Below are 13,491 nucleotides of genomic sequence, written 5' to 3'. Positions count from 1 at the left end.
AATTGCAGGAGGGAGGGGGCTAATCGGTAGACGACTGAAGACTGTGGGCGGGGGGGGGGGGGGTGAGGCAGCGGCGGTGGAAGACCAGCCACACAGATGCGGAACTTTACAGGCGGATCAAAGGTGTGTAGGCCAGAACTCACAAGGATACTGTAGGCTGAGCACTGGCAAAAGGAAATGCTTCCCAACGCACCAGTCGTTTGTGAAATTCACTACAAACCAAGGGGCCGTTGGGGTGGGGCGTAGCTTCGCTTGTGCAAATGGTTCTAGACAAATCAAGGGACGGGTAAATGAAACCTCCATGGGTAGAAGCAATTCATCTCTTCTTATACACAAGGGGGAGGCAAATAGCAGCACGAAGCGGTGACCGATCTGTGGGCTTCCAAGACACGACTTCAGGCTTCAGCTTGGCCGGTTCTACTTTGTTTCCTAGAACCCCGACATCCCCCAGACGGACAGAGCCAGGTGGAAGGGCAGGCCCTTAAGGTTAAATCCCCAGAGAGGAAAAACTGTTAGTCTGATGCAGCAAAAACAAGAGTCTTGAGGTACCTTAAAGACTAACACATTTCGAGCAGAAATTTATGGATCTTTATGCTGGCTGGGGACTGCTGAGAACTGCAGGACTTGTTTCTGTTTAAAATACATACACCTTTTGTCAACCTCTCAGAGAGCTTCGGCTATGGGGTGGAAGAAGAAGAAGAAGAAGAAGAAGAAGAAGAAGAAGAAGAAGAAGAAGAAGAAGAAGAAGAAGAAGAAGAAGAAGAAGAAGAAGAAGAAGAGGCCGCCTCTGCTTTAGTGGACAACCCTTACTTCATCAGGGTGCCTCTAAGCACATGGTGAGCGAGGAAATTAGTTTCCAGTACCAGAACTGAACTTAGCCCCCAGTCCTCCTTCCACACGTGGTTACCCCAAACGTTCTTAAATCAGCAGCCCTAAAGTCACTTGATTGTTGCTTCTTGTTAAACACCTGAGACTCGTACATTCCTGCGGATCTAACTGCAAATCACCCGGAGATTCCGATCAGCCTTCTGCTCACCCTCATGTAAACCGCCCAGAGAGCTTCGGCTATGGGGCAGTATAGAAATGTAATAAATAAATAAATAAATAAATAAAATAAACAAATAAAATGTTTTAATGTCTTTATTCTTTTATACTGTTTTTATATCTCCCCCCCCTTCCGGCTGGCGCTTGATGGAAACAGAATCCAAACGTCTTGGCCCTCTAGAAATGAGGCTTGTTTTCACTGGAGGCGGCCATAACTTTTGCAATGGCTACTCATCATTCTCCCGTGGAAGCTCAGGCTCTGTCTGGAAGGCTGTTAGCTGGCCAAGAGAAAGAAAGAAAGAAAGAAAGAAAGAAAGAAAGAAAGAAAGAAAGAAAGGAGCTTCCCAGTTTCCATACTGTTTCCTATCCTTTTTTTTAATCATGGCAAGCCAACAAAAGGGGGTGGGGTGGGTGGGAGAAAGAATCCAAGCGGGAAGATAAACTTACATATGCAAACGATGCTGGCATCCCTGGCTGAAGTGATTAGGTTCCATTTGATTGTTTCCTTCATTGGTCCGTGTTTTTTTCTTTCTTTTCTCTCCACCTCCCTCCCCCTTTGGTGTGTGTGTGTGTGTGTGTGTGTGTGGCTGTTTGGCTGTTTGGCTTTTTTTTTTTTTTTTAATGGAAAACATCACCAGGGATATGCAAAGCCACCGTGTTGCTTACTGAAACCTCGAGGAAGAGTAGGCACGTGAAGAGAGAATTAAGACACACAGAATTAAGATGAAGAGAGAATTAAGACACACACGAATGCAATTCAACTTGCCCGCAAGAGAAAGGCGGACCGGGTTTCAATGCATTGTTCCACCTTGCCAGACTGTGAAGAATAAAAAATTGACCTAAGGAAACTTCCTCCCACCCCACTCCCTAGTCCAGCTCCCCAAGCTCATACACAGTTGTTGGTGTTGGTGTTGTTTTAAAAATATGTTATCCGCTTAACAAGACCACTAGGCTTTTAAGAGTTTGCAAACCATGTTAGTCTTACTTAGAGTAGACCCACTGAAATGAGTGGAACTTAAGTCAAACTAACAGTCCATACATCCCAGTTCCCCTTCCTAGTTGGCGATCTGAAGTCGATCGTGATCTATGGACACGATCCAGCCAGTGTCAGACACTTGCGCAGGTCTGCGCACGTTTCCCAGGGAGAATGCCCCGGCTCAGTTCAGGATCGTAGCTTTAAGTCCTGTTGATTTCAAGGGGTGGAGGGAGAGATTTTTCAGCACGTTTGACTCAGAGGCAGGACTGAAAAAGTCCTGGCCTTAGGTTGGATCGTGTTTGTTTTTATCTGTTACACCCTGCAGTGCGGGGCGGGCTAGAAACGTGGATCCCCCAACAACTGCGAAGCAAATCCATCAACCCAGGGCCACCGCTCAGCGGTGGAGCCTTCGCTTTGTCATTCATTGCATGCTACGAAGTCTGGTTCGCGCCCAGTGTGTGTGTGTATCGAGATTATCCCCTCGGAAATGAAGGAATCATAGAATAGTAGAGTTAGAAGGGGCCTAGAAGGCCATCAGAGGGTGATTTAATTACACGTAGATTTACATATTCCCACGTTTTAGATTTTTATTTTCACTTAAGAAAAGAGGTGCGGATGGAAGATAGGCGAGGAGGGATCCCAGCAAATGTCGAACATCACGAGAAGGAATGTGACCTAGCTGATGTGTGTCCGATTTCCATCTCTTCGAAAACGTAGTTTGTTTACTCCTATTCATTTCAAGGATGAAGCCCTGGCCTGCAACCCGAAACTTGGAGCAAACCCCATGGATACCTCCGGGTTTGTTTCAACCAGAGTACAAATCTAGGATTGTATCCAATATTAGTCTAACTTGTCCCATTAATTTCAAGGCGTCTACTCTAAATAGGACTAACATTGGGTACAACCCCTGGTGGGAAGTGCTCCTGCGCAAGCCCCACTTGAGAATGGAAGCTGCGATAAGCGATCTTTCCGCCGGTAACTATCACTTCCGAGTGGCTTATTTGAACACTTTAACTTCAGGCAATAGAGACACGTGGGAAATGCGGGTTTCCATTAATTGAAGAGCTTGCAAAGTAAGATCTGAGAGCCCCGCCCCCAGGTAGACTTCTTTTAAATTCGATGATGATGATGATGATGATGATATATTACATTAAATTAGTTTATTTAAAATATGTTTATATACGACCCTTCCTGAAAATGGATTCCAAGGAGGTTTACAACAGTATATAAAAGAGCCAACACAAAATTAAAATCTAACACACAAAGACAAACCAACAATACCATATGGTATGATTGTGTGTGTAAGTAAAACTTTGACATATCCGCAAAGCTGAAACCTCAGGCTGCTATCATGAACCCACTTACCTGGGAGAAAGTCTTATGGAACTCAGTGGGTTGGAAGCTGAATTAGTCATACTTAAAGTAGACTCATTGAAAAGAATGGTACTTCAGTTGTCATGACTAACTGAAGTCCTGTTGATTCCGGTGGTTGTACTCAAAGTGAAATAAATTCTGGATCCAGTCCAGTGAGGTTTACTTTTGAATTGACCTGTATAGGACTTGCCTCGTTGAGAAGCATCCTCAACAGGAAGGAAGTCCCATTGAACTCAGCGCCTAGGCTGGCATTTCAGAGGCCTGCTCTCGCCTTTCAGTCCCAGGCCCATCCATTCGTGGTTAAGACCTAAAAGCCTTCCGTGCAGAAAAGCAAACGTTGAGCGCTGGCTTAGAATTCGCTGCGCTGCCAGTCGGCGTGCATCTCGGTGGTGGAGGCGGCGGTGGCTGCATACGAAGACCGGTCGTAGTTGTGGACTGCAGTTCTTCTAATCAATCCGGATACGGATAGGGACTTCAGCTTGCGATGGCCCTAAATGCCTTCGAGGCCAGTTGCTCAGAGTACTGGGGCTCGGCTCCCACCAAGGAGACACTTCTAGATAGGAGTGGGAAGGTGTCTCCGTGCTCGAGCCCGTTAAACCCAGCGTAAAGTTAAACCTGGACCAGAACAGGATGCTGGCATGGGAGAGTGGCCCGCTGGCCGCCACCCGATCCCAAGCGCGTTTCCTGGAAGGAAGTCGCTCTGTGTTCAAGGGGGGGCGGGGTGGGTTCAGCTGCGATCCACAGGTACGCTTACTCGGGAGGAAGCCTCCGGGATCCCCGTGAGACTTTCTTCCAAGAAAATAGGTGCGACGGCAAAAGTCGATCCACAGCAACCTCTCTGCCCTCCAGATGTTTTGGGTCACAACAACTGGGGCTGATGGGAGTTGGAAGTGCAAAACAGGTTGGGGAAAAGCGGATCCACAGGGTTCTAGTAGTGCCGCCTAGCCACAGTGTGGAGCGCTGCCCTGAGGCTGGACTCCTGTGGCCAACTCTGTTGGGAGCAAGCCCCATTCAACCCAATGGGACTCACCGCTTCCGAGAGACCCTGCTTGCGCTTCCGCTGGGCCTGCGCACCTCCGACGCGTAGACTAGCGCGTAGACCCAGCGCTGTTCCCGTCTAGGCTGGGCTATGGAGGAGCCCGGCTGGGTGGGGGCGCAGTTCAGGGCCTGTAGGCCGGCCGCGGCGGCGGTTGGCCTCGCCTCTGGGAGGGCCAGGTGGGGTGGGCCGGTCCAGGCGACGGGCTCAAGGGCAGATCTCCGCCTCCCCCCGCCGGCCCGCTGGCCGGCGTGCGTGCGCGCGCGCCTCGCCGCCACTCGCCGGGCCGGCCGCCTGCGCTCTCTCTCTCTCTCTCTCTCTCTCCCCCCTCCCCTCGGAGGCGCGACATCAAAGGCCCCGCCGCTGTATAAAGGCCGTCGGAGGGGCTGGCGGCAGAGCAGGGCCGAGGCGAGAGGCAGAGCGAGGCGGGCCGGCAGCGCTGGAGGCAGCTCGCTGGGCGTGTGTGGACGCGCCTCGGGGCCGAGCCCGCTCGCCGCCCATGGCTTCGTAGCGCCGGGGCCGGGGGGCGCCGCCGCCGCCGCCATGAACGTGGTGGGGGGCTACCAGGGCCACCACCACCCGCACCACCACCACCCGCACCACCCGCACGGCGCGCTGCTGCACGAGCCCTTCCTCTTCGGGCCGCCGCCGCCGCATCCGCCGCATCCGCTGCCGCCCCCGGCGCGCTGCTTCCCGGCGGCCGAGCGGCCCTTCGCTCAGGGCTGGCTGCTCAGCGCCGCGGCGGCCGACCTGTCCCCGCCGCCGCCGCCGCCGCCTCCGCCCGAGCTGGTCTGCGCGGCGGCGGCGGCAGCGGCGGCAGCGGCGGCCGGGCTGGGCTCGTCGGCGTCGCCCGCCTCGTCGTACGGCGGCAGCCCGTCGGAGCTGGGCGGGCGCCTGGCGGGGCGGCGCCGGGGGGCGCCTGCGTCGGGCCCGGGGGCCGCGCCGGGAGCGCCGCGCAAGGAGCGCCGCCGCACCGAGAGCCTGAACAGCGCCTTCGCCGAGCTGCGCGAGTGCATCCCCAACGTGCCGGCCGACACGAAGCTGTCCAAGATCAAGACGCTGCGCCTGGCCACCAGCTACATCGCCTACCTCATGGAGGTGCTGGCCAAGGACGGCCCCGCCGCCGAGGGCTTCAAGGCCGAGCTCAAGAAGGCCGAGCCCCGCGACGCCAAGCGGAAGCGCGAGCAGCAGCCGGTAAGGGCGGTGCGGCGCTCTGCGCGTGCTCTGGGGCCCCGGGAGGGGACGGCCGGGCGAGGCTTCGGGCCCGCGTATCTTGGGGAAGGCGCTCTGCACACGCTCGGAGGCCTCCGCGTCTATAAGAGGAGGGCGAAGGCTGCGCACCCTCATCCCAGGGTGTAGGGGGGATCGCCAAGATGGATGGGAAGCAGCAGGAGTGGGGGCGAGTTGTGGGTCCTCGGGAAAGGAACTCCGCGCCCGTTCAGTGGCACCTTGGCTTCTCAGCCGTCCTTTCACCCCAAGGCACCTATAGCATTGTCGTGGTTCCCTAGAGGGGAAGGACAGGTACTCGGCACATGTTTAGAGGCACTCTTTCCACAGTGGGGTGCAGCACTTACTTGATTGTTTGAGGCTCCCTTGATTGAACGGCACTCCATAAACTGCAGCCAACACCCCACCCCCATTAAAGACAACAACAGCCCCCTGACTCGGTATCGACCTAAGCTCGAAGCCTGTCCCTTGACAACATCGGGCTAGATTCCGATTTAGTCGTGTTTCGAGTAGACCCATTGAAATCAGTTCAGTTGATTTCAGTGGGTCTACTGTAAGCAAGACTTTCTGGATCCAACCCTTGGTGTTCTACTGGACAGAATCTTTGGGGAATGAAGGAACTTTAATCTTGGGAGCCTCCTTCTTCCGTCTGAATTGGTACAGCCCAGACACTGGTTTACCACCTCTGTGAGAACCGTTCAGTGTCGGAGAAAAGTTTATCTAAACTCGGGCGCTGGGGCTCCACAAGATTTACAGGCATGCCTCGAGGTTTCTGTGAGAAAGCGCAATGCCCCATCCAGCCTTATGCATTACTCGAAAGTAAGGGTCAACAGAGTGGCGAGCCGGCGATTCAGCTGGGAGTGACATGTTATGGGTTGGATCCAGATTTAGGCGTACTTAGAGTGGTAATACTTAGATTCCATTTGAATTAATGGAAACGTTACAAGCTGAAGTCCCAACGATGGGTCGATTCTGCCTAAATTTGGATCCAGCCCCACGTGTAGAACTAATGTTGGCCTTTACAGCCCGTTGAAGTCAAGAGCGACGCACACAGATGCGGTATTTTTAATGATGCTGGACTGGAACAGGACATCAGTGAGCTAACTTCGACGTGAATGTGCTTAGGATGATAGTCTACGAATTTTAATTGGACATAAAGCCTTGATGACTTTATCAAGGTCGTCCATTAAATATGTATGGGATTCCTTAATTGATTGATAGATTGAGATGGAGATTAAGGGTACAATCCTATGCATGTCAAGGCAGGAAAAAAACCCAACAACTCCCAAGCATTCCCCTATAATTCCCAGCATGGCTGGCCGGGGAATGCTGGGAATTGTAGGATATATATATATATATATATATATATATATATATATATAGTCTAAACATGGATAGGATTGCGCCCCCAAGATGGCAAAGTTACATTAACCGTGTTGTGTTTGGGGTGGGGGGTCGAGGGAGGAGAGTCCCTCCCTCCCCCCTCTTTAAATCTCGAGGCCTCTTTCTGCATTCTGACTTGAGCGCTGCCCCGTTTTTGAGGTCCGCGGGAGTAAAAAATAAATAAATAGCCCTTCAGTGGAAGAAGTTCGCATGCCAACCCTAAAATGCCTCAGGGGCTGCGGATGTTCCCTTGTCCCACACACAGGGTTTCCTACCCCGCCCCCCTTGCGGCCAGCCCTTCCTAAATCACCGCCATTAAACTCCGCGGTGAGAGGGGGCCCAAATGCGCGGCCTCATCGGGTCCCAGTCGACCACAGCAACCGAGGCATTCGGCGCAATGGAAGTTCGGAGTAGATTCACTCGTTCCTCAGTGGGCGCGAATTCTTTCGGATAGCTGCCTTGTCTTGGGAGATCCGGCTGGCCTTCCCCGTTAGAGCAAGCAAGGGAGACTGCGTTCCACCCGCCCCCCCCCCCACCCGCCTGGGCCTTACGCTCCGCGGAGTTTTCCTCTTGTGGCTGCGGAGCGCTGCTGGGGACATACATTGCATGGGATATTTTCATGAAACTAAGGTCGAGTCTTTCCCTAGATAAGCTTTCCCCGCCCGGATGCCCCCCAGATGGCTTGGAGGGCACTACAACTCCCATGATCCCCAGCTAGCGTGGCCATTGTATTTCGACACATCTTAAAGGCATCGGCTGGGGATTAAGCATTTTGAGGTAAACCTTATGGCTTAGCCTGTACTGAGAACCTTGACTTGAGGTGCGGTGTGAAGCATTCCTAGGCATGGAGGCTACATAATCATTGTTTAAACATTTTCTGCTAAAGGGTAAGCGGCCTAGCCATGGCTTACTGTGTTGCCAGACCAGGCCCAATGGGTCGACTCTGTGTAGGACTAGCATTGGATCCTGCCCATTCTTATTAGGCTCATTCAAACCGGCGCCCTAGGAAATGGGGAAGCCCCAAGGGAAGGAAGGGGGGAATTCCCTGTGTCCCCTGTTTTAAGACCGCACCTGAATTATTTTTGCGACCTAAAGTAAGCTCCCGCCCCGCAGAAAAATACTCTTCCACCCCCGTCAGGTCTCTCCCGTCTCCTTGCTTGCGCCTGTAGCCTTCCAACCTCGCCACCAGTCTGGGTTCCTCCCACCCGTCCGCGGTCCCTCGGGGAGCGTGTTTAGGGCTGCAGCCTGAGGCCTCAGTCCGAATGTCTCTTTGGAAGTATGAACTGGGGGGCGGGGGGAGCGGGGTTACTTCTGGGTAAACGTCTTTCATTTAGCCTTGCGCCCTTCCTGAGCCATCTATTCTGCGGGCCTGAATGCTCCTCGGCATGGACGAGGAGGCGTCGGGGGAGAGCAGAGCTTTCAAGGCGCCTCTCTTGGAACGGAGCCGGATTCCGCCTTGCGCAAGACGCGCGTTCCTTCACGCGGACTACTCCCTTGCGGGGAACATTCGCTGCCTGAGGCTGAATTGGGGCAGGCGGCCTTGGGACGTTGGTTAGGGTTGCGCCGCCCCGGCCCTTCCTTTCTGCCCCGAGCGCCTTCTTTTACGCCCCCGAGAAATTTCTCCGGGGTCACGGTCGGGGAAACAGACGCGGATCCGAGAAGGACAGGGCAGGGCCATGCTCGCTGCTTGACGGCCTGGGCAAGGAGTTAGCGCTGAGATCGCCCGCAGCCGGCTTCGCCTTTCAAAACGTGGCTTCTTTTAGCTCCGATTAACCCCGTTCAGCGAAGGGTGGGCGTTTATTTATAAACATGCCTTACTGTGAGAAACACTCTTTTGCCCCGGGCTTTCTGGGACGTTAGAAGGGCCTCCTCTATTGTGGCGAACGCCCAGCGGATATTCTTTCCCCATTTCAGTCTCTACATATCAATAGCGAACTCATTCGCCCAGTGTGGATCGTTTTGTAGCCAAGACGGCGCTACCCACATAGAAGAGGAAGGCATCAGCCGGTGGGGAGAGCTCCGAGGCTTGCAGAAGTACAAGAGACCTTTATGGGAAAACAATTCAAAGGAGGAAACACACCCACACCCAGCAGATTGTTGAGTGGCGTGGAGGAAACAGAATGTCTGAAAGAGGGCATGGCTGGCTGGAAGCCTGAACAGGATCACGCCAAAGTGCAACATTTTGTTGCAGGTTAGGTTCTGTTCTGTTCTGTACATAACTGTCACCCTCTAAGCACGCCCTTTTAATCTCTATTCCCTGCCACATTATTCCGGAGAAATGCAGAGGTATGCATATACTAGTGGTAACTGCATGCGGGCTTTCTGATTTCACAGTAATCTTCCTACACCCGGAAACGGATGAGCTGTTCGATATCCCCCAGGGATGCCAAACTGCTGCGATGCAAAAGAAACGTCCTTTCTCCAAGGAGCTGCCGAGAGGCCTTCGTTATTTTTCACGGGCAGTGCTGCGCTTCAATCGAGCTCCATGGCATCGGCTTGGCTTCCGAGGGAGCAGGCGTCGGATCGGGCTGCAGAAAAGCCCCAGCCCTGGTTGGAAGGGGGCCCGAAAGGAAACCGTCCGCGTCCATTTCTCCCCGCGGCGCCCCTCCCCACTTTCTCTTTCTTTTGACGCAACGGGCCACAAGAAGCGCAGGCAGAGTTATTGGGGCCCACGCGGCCGGAAGGGAGAAGGAATGCAGCCAGTCCAATGTGTCGCCACTCCTGGGTGGAGGGGATTTTAACCCCTGCAACTTTCGGGGCCAGGTCTGTGCCTGGCGATCTGCGTAGGCCGCTCTCCCTTTGGCGCAGACGCCGCTCCCCATGCGATCGCCTCGGTTCTTGGGTGTCGATTTCGCTCTCGCGTCCAACAAGGCGACACAACCGTCCATAGCCGCGTGCGGGAGACGGGGGTGTGAGGCTGTTCACGTAAATGACTCACAGGGGATCCAGGGAGCAGGCAGGGACGACCCTGGAACGATCCGGGTTAAACCTTAGGTCTAGGTAAGGCCTCAGTCTTCCAGAACTTTACTGGAGGAAAGCAAACTTTCCTCCTGAACGCCTCCTGCCACTGTCGGTTTCCTTAAACACGGTGGGTTTTTCAAAATTCACGCAGGGGTCAAGGTCATTTACGGGGGTGGTAGGTGGGTTGGGGGAGGCGACTTCTCCTTTTCCAAGGCCAGATTTCCGGACGATTTTTCTTTAAACCCTGCGTCGTCCGCGCTGTTGCCTGCAGATTTCCCGCAAAATTCTCGCCACACACCAGAGAGAAGCCAGACTGCAGACAGCCTCTGTGTGTGTGTGTGTGTGTGTGTGTGTGTGTGTGTGTGCGCGCGCGTGTGTTTCTCTCTCTGTGTGTAGGTTGGATCCAGACTCCATGCTTCCCGTAAACGGTTGAAATCAATGGGACAAATTAATCCCATTGACAAATTAATCCCAATGAAGCCCATTGACGTCAATGAGTCGTCTATAAGCATGATTATTCCAGGTTCCAACCCATACAGCTCTCTCGCTCGCTCTCGTTCTTTCTCTCTCATAGAGAGAGAGAGAGAGGAGAAGATTCATGGGGGTACTAGTTCCAAAATATGGACCGAAGAATTTCCGCTTCTCTGGTCGCCGTCCCGGTCCCCAATCCGCCCCAGTCTCGCCTCCCTCGCACAGTCCCACAAGGAAACAAACAGCCCCCTGTTCACTAGGCGAGGCGTTGCTTCCACGAGCATAACTCGGCGGAGCTCGATCCGCAACGCGTTGGCACTGACGCTGACTCGTGGGTAAATGTGCCTAGGATTGCATTTTACGTCTAATTGGAGCGAAGCTCATTTTAAACTTCAGTGGGTCTTCAATGTATATATTTTTTTTAAAATAAACAAACATATACATAGATTGACATGCCCTCCTTCAATAACCTGTGTACAGTGTCCATTTCAATTCACCTTCTACGAATTTATTGGGGCTGAAAAATGTGAACGGGGAGAGCAGATTGACGGGGGGGAGTCGAAAATAGTCGCCGTCCCTCCGCTTTATGATCCTCTTAGTACAGTAAAGTTGGGTGTGATTACTGTGTAAATGGCCAGGCGCCCCTTCTCCCTTTCTCAGAGATGGCGTTTGGCAGATCTCTTTGAGAGACTATATCTAAAGGTCTGTTACCTTCTTGAGTTGAGACAAAAACTAACCAAATTCGATCTGCAATTCATGTCAGTTGTTATATTTATTTATTTATTGAGACAGAAAACATCTTCCACCTTAAGGTCCATGGCGTCCACACACACACCCAGAAATCATCCCCGCCTCTCCATACTTTAGTCTGCTAATCAGTGGACAAATTAAAATAAAGTGTGCGCGCGCGTGTGTGTTTAAAGAATGCCTCCATGTTTATTTCTTTACCTTGGGATCACTTCTCACATTAACTCTGATAAAGGGCGAAGAAGGCAGATTTTAAAATAAGAGTAAATGGCCTTGCTTAAAAAATAATCCCAAAGGAGGGGGGAAATAAATCAAATTAACTTCTGCGAAGTTGTGAGTTTATATTTTTCAAGCGCCTGTATAAACCGTGCATTATTTATTCAGGCCTGTTGCCGAAGCTTTTAATGGAGTCGCCTTGGCAATTAAAGGCTCATAACGAGCGTAATTTAGTAGAGGGCTTGCTTGTCTTTACCAAAACACGGCCTTCGATATTTATAAAAGGGCTGCAAATAAAGGCCAAAAAATTTATTGCCTTCCGCCCAATCATCTAATACTTATAAGCAGATGAACAACGCTGGGTTCTTATTTACAACCTTCCGTGTGAGATTTACAAACAGTGGCGTCACGCACCGAACAGCTCACCAGTCAAACGCCTTCCTTGCGCCTTTCTTCCCGGGCTCTTCTGCGGTGGATGCCAGTTTCGGTGTTTATTGTTCTTAGGCGCGATCCAGCCCAGGTGATGCACTTTGAAAGGCCCATAGATAACAGTCGGGGAGTTCGGCTAGCGCTTAAGGCTGCAATCCTGTACACAATTACAGCGGGGCAAATCTCATGGAATGCGATGGGCTTACTTCTGAGTAGACATGCACAGAATTGCGCTGCAAATCTCTTCCCATTTTCTCCATTATAATTGGTTTGAATTCATATTCCCTTTTGTATTTTATTGTGTGGGGAGTTCTCCCCCACTCTTGATGATGACTATTAAAATATCATATAAACTAACCAACAATAACACATGGTATGACTTTGTAGGGATGTGAGTGTAAAGATCAAAACAGACCTTGACATGTGTGCCTATCAGCTGTGTTTTCTCTTCATTTTTACTGTAGAATAGGTGCGGGCGGGTGGGTACCAATACAGATTTTAATAGTCCCCCTCCCACACGCTGGGTCCCCAATCTGGATTGAGTCCCTGCGCCTACTCCAGAGTAAACGTGTGTGCAAGAAGTGGTGTAGCTGCTACAGACACATTTCCAGTAAGGCCTGTTTTGTCCCTAAGGAAGGAAAACCTTTGCAAAGCCGTTCACTCCCACTCACCTGGGAGTAACTTGGGGGGTTACTTTTGAGTAGACTTGTTTAGGACTGCGCTGTCAGTGATGGACTGAGTTTTAATCATTCCTCCCCTCCTGCTTCTCTCTCCTCCCTCCCCCCTCCTTTTCTTCTTTTCTGCAGCAGCCCGAAGTTTATTCTCACTCTTTAGGCCACGGAGAAAAACGGCTTAAGGGCAGGACTGGTTGGCCTCAGCAGGTCTGGGCGCTGGAATTAAATCAATGAAACCCGGAGTCGGAAGAGGAGAGCACGAACTCTAAATGTTTGCGGGGCAGAGGCGCGCGTGCGGGGGGGGGGTTTCTTCTCCATGATCCCCCCCCCCGCAAAAAAAAAGTCAATAATCCCCGTTTCCCCCAAGAAGAGAAGATGTTGGTCCGCGTCTGTTCGTTTGTCGTCTGCTGATCCGCCTCCCCGTCGCAGCCCCCGGCCAGCCGCCGCCTCCATGGGGAACCTGTGCAATGTGGAGGCAGCCGTGGGGGTGTCTGTACGCGAGGATCTTACACGCCTTACGACAGAGAAGGGGGAAGCCCTCCACTCTCTTCCCGTCAAACAAGCACGCTTGATCCCTTGACCGCCAAAGCAGTAGAGGACTTGGACGCAAAAAGGCTTGACACGTGTTTACACACACACACACACACACACACACACACACACACACACACACACACACACACTTGCCTAATCCGGATAGCTCGCTGCCTTGGAAGCCGGCAAGAAGGACAAAAGCTCCTCGGAAAACCGTGGGATTTCCCTCCCCTTCATCTCCCTCTCTCTCTCTCATATATGTGTTCTGGAACCAGGGTACCTTTAGTGTGTGTGTGTGTGTATGGCCCGAATACAAACTTGTCCTGCACACTGAGTGAGGATCGTTCAAATGGAACTCAAAACATCCGATCCTGGACAGATGATGTGGAAAGTGTGTGTGTGGGGTGACTTTCAAGGCG

General features: G+C 52.4%; 2 protein-coding genes across 2 annotated transcripts in view; one reads left to right on the top strand and one right to left on the bottom strand.

The window, feature by feature from the left end:
• The window catches only part of SAP30L (SAP30 like), a 315,105-nt gene that overhangs the window by 251,618 nt on the left and 49,996 nt on the right, over positions 1-13,491 (bottom strand). The window lies entirely within an intron of this gene.
• Positions 4,974-12,772, top strand: HAND1 (heart and neural crest derivatives expressed 1). Its single transcript, XM_063121558.1, has 2 exons — positions 4,974-5,624; positions 12,674-12,772. The coding sequence occupies exons 1-2, from the start codon at positions 4,974-4,976 to the stop codon at positions 12,770-12,772; spliced, it is 750 nt and encodes a 249-aa protein (XP_062977628.1).

The sequence above is a fragment of the Elgaria multicarinata genome, chromosome 3 (assembly GCF_023053635.1).
Source record: "Elgaria multicarinata webbii isolate HBS135686 ecotype San Diego chromosome 3, rElgMul1.1.pri, whole genome shotgun sequence".
NCBI classification, from domain to species: domain Eukaryota; kingdom Metazoa; phylum Chordata; class Lepidosauria; order Squamata; family Anguidae; genus Elgaria; species Elgaria multicarinata.
Note: the sequence above shows the minus strand (reverse complement) of the source record. Positions and strands in the feature narration are given on the sequence as shown.